The following is a 6,979-nucleotide window of genomic DNA, read 5'->3' on the forward strand; positions in this document are numbered from 1 at the left end:
TAGGTCAATGTGTGTGTGTGTGTACGTAATTATTCAGCTTCATAAAATTCCATTTAAAAAATTGCTTTAGTCAGTTGTTTATGCTTCTAAAATCGTTCTAATTAACAAGAAAATATAAGAAATGCTCTAAACTACTTTATCTTCTTTGCTTCCATTGCACCTCTTTATCAATTAAATAAATTGTTGTGCATACCATACAAATGGCTTTTCGCTTCTTTTTTGCAATTGCGACAAGGATAATATAATATATATTTAATTAGATTTTTATAATATCGTAAAGTCTTTAAAAATTACAATAACAACCATTGAGACTTGTTTTTTTGTTTGAATATTAAAGGCTTTGCGAAACTATTATAAAATTTTTTTATGAAGTATTTAGTTAAAGGTATCTTCTGTCACTCCTGACAGAATTGGACGATGGGGCATACAATCCTCTGTGGACAATGCGAGGTTTCACGCAAACTTTTCACTTTTGGAAGGAGACAAAACGAGCCCAGTCCGTCCCTTTGAATGCATTCCTTACTTATATCACTCTTCCCTGGTGGAGTATAGCTAAAGGTATTTTATTTCAATATGTTTCTTCAGTATTCCAAATGCCCCTTCACAGGGAAAAAAATTAGGGTAAAAGAGGATTTCAGGATTTTATTTCGAAACTTAGAAGACGCTTTTCAGCCCTTCTCGAGAAAAACGGCTTTCAAGAAATCAGCGCATGTTACATGAACCGCGATGCGACAATTTTTTAAGTCCCGGTTAGATTAGGCGGTAGCACTCGGAGTTTGTAAGCGGAAGTTCCGGGCTCTATGTGTGTTGCCGGAATTTTTTACCAATTCCTTTTCATTTCAATTGACTATGGAATTGATTTAAATCCAGCCACAGCAGTCATTTTTAACCATTTTTTTATATGACAGAATTGCAATTTCAACCTTCATCACCTTTAAAGCAAATATTTCAAGCACAAAAGAATGCCGCGAAATCTTTTATAAATTCTGATTCCACATGCAATTTTTTGTTAAAAAATATTATTCATTTCAATTATTTGGAAATATAAATAATATATTAGTAATATAAAATGTCTTTTATTTACATTCTATTTTATATCATTTCATTTTACTATGTCTTTATATTTGAATTGTTATTTTATTGATATTGTACCATTTTTAAATTTTTTTATTTTTATCTGATATAAAAGTAATAACAAACAAAATATAAAATTTTAATTCAATAAAGAAAAATAAGAATTTTCTATTTAAAAAATCTATTCTTTTAGTAGAAGTGAGAAAGATTGAAAATCTCAAATTTTTCATATGAAAAAAAAATTAATATGAATATTTTTGCTCCATTTAAATAAACTGTATAACCAATTACAATGAAAATGAATTGGTAAAAAATTCCGGCAGCAGTAATCGAACCCGGACTTTCTGGTTACAAATTCAGACCGCTACCGCCTGATCTAATCGGGTGTTGAAAGGCTCTCTAATCTCGGTCCATGTAACATTTATACAGTTTTTAAAACCGTTTTTATCGAGAATGGTTCTAGATTTCAATTTGTTGTGTATTTATATCCCATTCCAGGGAAGTAAATTTTTTCTGTTAGAATTTACAAAATATTCTATTTTTCTTATTTTTGTACTTATACCTTAAAAATCTTAAAATATGTTGCTACATTATTGATGGAGATATTTCCAAAAATTCAAATGTCAAAATTCAAGACGTAGAAAGTTAAGTTGTATCCGAAATTTTAGTGATCAGAATTTGTACATTCAAAATTCAAAACGAATCGCATAAAAATACCTAAATTTGAATGCTTCAAATTGAAAATGTTAAGTTTCCAAAATTAACAATAGAGAACTATGAATTATACGATTGAATCGGTTGGCCTGTTAAAAAATGTATCGCACTTTTTCATCGAATTGACCTATTTTGAAAGTAGGTCACCTTTTTAACCTATTTTGAAAATTTCTCGCCTTTTTAGCCTTTTTCAATTGAAAGAATTAAATTTTATTTACAATTTTAGTTTCCAAAACCTCATTGGACCGAGGTACATTTTAATTCAGTTCGTGGTTCATGGTAATGTCGCAGAATCAGTTGCGGACGAATTACGAGTGCATGTTGTTTTTTAAAGAAAAGTATCAGACACGGATTTTACCAATTTGATGAAAAATTGGTTTGACAACGCTATGAATATTTAAATTTTATGAAGCAGATGACACAGAGTATCGAAAAGACTTGTTGATTTTTGAAGTTTTATTTAAAGTAATATAGAAATTAAATTATTCTTGTATACATCTTAAAGAACTTTTATTTTTGTTGTTATATCAGGCGAAAAATTCTAAAATATTTTTAAAAAAACTGTTACATGATTCTTCCGGAAATATTTAAAAAAAAATATTCAGAAACCTTAGCCATTTTCTGTTTTTTTATTTTAGGGTGGATATTATTTCATAAGATTTTATCCATTACATCGACATTTAACCCTGGATATGAGAAAATTATTTCTCTTAAAAAGTTATACAAATAAGTATCATGGTACTTTTTTCTAATGCGGTATGTTTCAACTTTTTACTGGATATAAATAAGAACGGTTAAAATAGTTGTTTTTTTAATAATAAAAGTTCAGTTAATGCTGAGTTTGAAAAAACTTGTTCTCAAATTTTTTGTCTGAATGTCTATTTTCCAAAAAATACTATTTTATCCTGTATTATTCTCGTTGCGTACAAAAGTGGGTCAATGAGCGAGTCAAAGAAAAGCATCAACAGACTTTTTTCAGGTATTTTCAAAAGGAATAAAAAACAAACGGTTAAATATCTTAATTAGTTAAAAAAATACTACCATACTTGAAAGGAAAATTTCTACAGCTTTTTGATATTAATGTACGTCATTAGCTTTAGGATTTAAAATACAACGTTATCAAAATGAAACTTCTGCCGAATTTTGGAAAAAATAAACAAAATTTCTCGCTTTTTTATCAACTCGTTAAAATACATGTCGTTTGATTTCCTTGGACATCGGTAGGAATTTGACGTATTTTTTAACCATATAGTGTGACGTGTTCGAGAAATAAAATGTGTTAATCAGCATTGATTTACATGTTTATTTAACTTATTCAACTTTTTTTTGTCACCTATATGTCACCTATTTTAAAAAAAAATTACGTTTTCACATTTTTTAAGGAGGAAAGGTACTGTGATGACTGATATGGAAATATACTTTTTTCAGATATCCTTGACCATCGAGATGGACCTATTCTGACGTTTTAGCGTGCTACGTGATGGAATCACTTTTCTTTTTTTTTTACTTTGTACAATCGCTCTCAGAACTGCGAAGTGCTGATATACAAACAAATAAATTATGTACTATTTACACATTTATGCTTATGGTGTTTTTTTTAATTAGTCTCGATTTTTATGTAATCAAGCTGGGAGGAAAATTATTTTAATTATATTTTAAAAAATGGAAAAGCATCAGTTTTAGGTTTTCAGGCTGAAAACTTAACAATTTTTGTAAAAATTCAACCTTTTGGTTGTGAGTTCACTTTTTATTGAAAATTTATCCTTTTCGTCTTTTTAGATTAAAATTCATCTTTTATAGTAGAATTTTTTTTTTTGTTAAAATTGAAACTGCTTGGTTGAAAAATTATCTTTGGTTGACGGTTCAACTATTTTATGGGAAATTCGTCTTTTTGGATGAATTCAACTGTGTTTGGTTTAAAATTCTAATATTTTTTGGTGAAATATCAACTATTACTTTTTTTCTGAGAATTCTTTTTTTGTTTGTTAAAATTCAACTTCTTCGTTGAAAGCGGAACTGCTTTGTTAAAAGGTAATTTTTCTGGTAGATGTTTTATAGTTTGAATCAAAAAACCTTTTTCTTTGTTGAAAATTTAACTATTTGGATGATTGTTGAACTCTTTCATTGAAAATTAGTTTTCTGTTAATGATAATTAATTTAGTTGAAAAACTTTTTTTGTTTGTTTCAAATTTAACTATTTTATTTTTAAATCTCCTTATTTTTGTTGGAAATTAATTTCTTTAACTAAAAATTTAAATATTTGATGTATCATGGTATAATATTAATCAATAATCCTCATAGAGAAAAATTCATCTTTTTGGTTGCAAGTTTAATATCATTTTGTCAAAATATCATGATGTCAAAAATCTATTTTTTAACTGAAAGTATCTTCTGAAAATTCATCTCCCATTTTTGGTTGAAACCCCATCCTTTTTTGTTAAAATTCAACCATTTGGTTGAAAATGCATATATTTTGTTAGATTGATCTTTTTTTGGTAGGAAATTCATTTGATTTGTTGAAATTTTATATTTTGCATTAATAAATCAACTATTTCAACAGTACATAACTAGATAAACAAATTTTGTAGAAAAGAGTTCATTGCATGAAAAATTTGTTTAAATTAAATACAAGTTGTTATAAAAAGATTTATTTGAATTCTCATTTTTTAATACAGTAATGAAAAAATGTAATTTGAAGCCTGTTCCAATTTGTGGTCAGCGTCACTTTGAGATTGCCAATTCGCAGATCTATAACCACGAAACCACATTAATTTCTGTGATCAAATTTTGATGGGTTCGAATCAGCAATAAGTCATATCGGAAGTGGTTTTTTGGTCTAATCTGCAAATGGTAATTTCGATTTTACAGATTGTTCTTACGCTCTCCTGAAAAAATCCGAGTTTGTTGGTTATCCTTTTCTGTACTGCCACCCTTCATTTCAAATTGAACTATGTAAAAGTACTTTTACAAAATTTTTAATTTGTACGTTAAATTAAATTTTGATGTTACGTTGTCGACTGCCCTAGTGAAATAGTTTTTTTATTTATCGGGCGACTAACTCGTTTTGATCTACTCGTCTAAACGAATATCATTATAGTCTTTAGCTGTGAAAAAATTTCCCTCTAGCTCCGCTGGGATTCGAACCCGGGTCCTGGCTTCGATTCCCTGCGGAACTAAAGTGGAATTTTTTCACAGCTAAAGACTATGGCCATTTCAATTTAGACGAGTAGATCAAAAATAAGCATTTCATCGATAAAACCCTCTTTTATGCCAAAGCTTTCGAACTTAACAAATGTTATTTTTAAAACGTTTTCATATTTGAGATAAAATTTTTTTAGTGATTAAAGTTCAAATGTTTCAATTAGAAACCTTAAAAAGTGAACGATTATTGCATATTAAATACATTTAAAATCAGGGTGGCCGACGAAACGGGAAACCGGGATTGACAGTGAATTTATTTTTTGACTGAACATTTTACAAATTTGTAGAAGAAAACCCTGTCCAAGTTTGAATTCAACCGTTTTTAAAATAATGAATTTATGTTTATTTAATAAATAAACTAAAATAAATAAATCTGTGTGATGGATCCATATTTTACGTATCAAAAAGTAAGCAATAATTGATTTGACAAAATGCTTTTAAATCAGTCCAAAATGTAAGCATTTCCGGATTTTAACGTTAAAAATTAAAAGGCTTCAATTGGAAAGTCTTAGTCATTTAAAAAATGTGAACGTCTGTTTGAAATTTTATTAACTATTTTTTACTTAAAAATAACTGCATAATAATATATTCGTAATTAAAGGCTTTTATTAAAAATTAAAATATTGTTTCAGTCTAAAATATTCCATTTTTAACTCATTCAATTTGAAACATTTGAATTAATATAAAGAATAATTATTGAATATTTGACTGTTCATCTAAGACGAACAAATTGAAATCAAATGTTTGAATATGAACAAGTTGAAACTGAATTGATCTTAACATAGAAAACCTGGAATCGTAAAAATTTCGAAGAGCCTTTAAACGTTGAACGTTACAATTTTAATTGTTGTATTTAAAAAATTTGTTTGATTTGCAAATGAAATTGTTGAATTTTAATTTAAAAATAACAATTGAATCTTGATTATTTGTAGAACCAGTTTGAGTAATTTTAAGAGACATTTAGGAGTTTTGAAAAGGTTTAAAATTTTCACGTAGATTAAAAAAAAATGCCTTAAAATCTGCAAGATTCTTTTTTGACAATTTTGTAAATCTTTTAAAACCTTTTTAAATGTTCCCTTAAAATAATTTTTCGAAATGAAAAATCATTGTCAATTTTCATATAGGGATCTTAAGAAAAATATTTTTATTCTTTTGAATAAATACATTTTGTATTAAATTAGGCTATAATTTTAAGCTTTAAATTAATTTTTAATATTTTCAAAACTTCTAAATATCTCTTAAAATTACTAAAATTTCTGCTAAAAATAACAAATGTTCAATTGTGATTTATACGTCAAAATATATAGGAAATTTTTTAAAGTTTGCAGGATTTCCTAAAAATTGTAGGAAAATTCAATTAATTTTAAAACATATTTAGAAGTTCTAAACAAATTTCAAAACTAATTGTAAATTTGAACAAATTTTAAACAACTTATAGATTTCTTAAGATTCCAATATAACTTTGAAGATTTTGAAGGAAGCTTAAAACTATTTTAAAAAATCTTACCGCTTCGCGGGCAAATTCTCAACGTGCGCTACGCGGGCGGCTCGCTGCGCTCGCAAGTTTGAACGCGCCTAGGGCGCGCGACTGTTGGTTCTCGCGCTTCCATTATTTACACAGCCTTTTTGAAAATAAAGGTAAAAGTATCGACAACAGTAATTTAATGATTGTCAATTCTCTTTTCTTAAAGCTCGTTCGACTTTAACGAACACATTCCCATCACGTATCTCGTGCTTCGCATTCGAGATTATCCCTTAAATTTTATATTATTCCCATAAATGTATGTTATTATAATTAATAACTTGCATTGGTATTAAAACAGACGAGATTTCATTCTCCCGTTTAAAAAAATTTGAAAATATTTGTTCAATTCATTTTGAATTCACCCTAAATTACACAGGCCAACAATTCTCAGAACCAGAGACCAGACCTACTATACCCGAAGGTTTTTGCTGCGCTGAATCCGAATCTGACCTCAGAAAAATTCCA

At 27.9% G+C, this 6,979-nt stretch overlaps 1 protein-coding gene across 6 annotated transcripts in view; it reads left to right on the forward strand.

Annotated features, from left to right (window-relative positions):
• The window catches only part of LOC117169197 (uncharacterized protein KIAA0930 homolog), a 47,146-nt gene extending 43,778 nt beyond the window's left edge, over window positions 1-3,368 (forward strand). For all 6 annotated transcript variants that reach the window (XM_033355429.1, XM_033355430.1, XM_033355431.1 and 3 more), the window contains 2 exons: window positions 409-558; window positions 3,217-3,368. In XM_033355429.1, the coding sequence (XP_033211320.1) occupies window positions 409-558; window positions 3,217-3,257 (191 nt within the window). In that variant the 3' untranslated portion in view covers window positions 3,258-3,368. The remainder of the gene's footprint in view (window positions 1-408; window positions 559-3,216) is intronic.
• The last annotated feature ends 3,611 nt before the right edge of the window (window positions 3,369-6,979 follow it).

This window comes from Belonocnema kinseyi, chromosome 3 (assembly GCF_010883055.1).
Source record: "Belonocnema kinseyi isolate 2016_QV_RU_SX_M_011 chromosome 3, B_treatae_v1, whole genome shotgun sequence".
NCBI classification, from domain to species: domain Eukaryota; kingdom Metazoa; phylum Arthropoda; class Insecta; order Hymenoptera; family Cynipidae; genus Belonocnema; species Belonocnema kinseyi.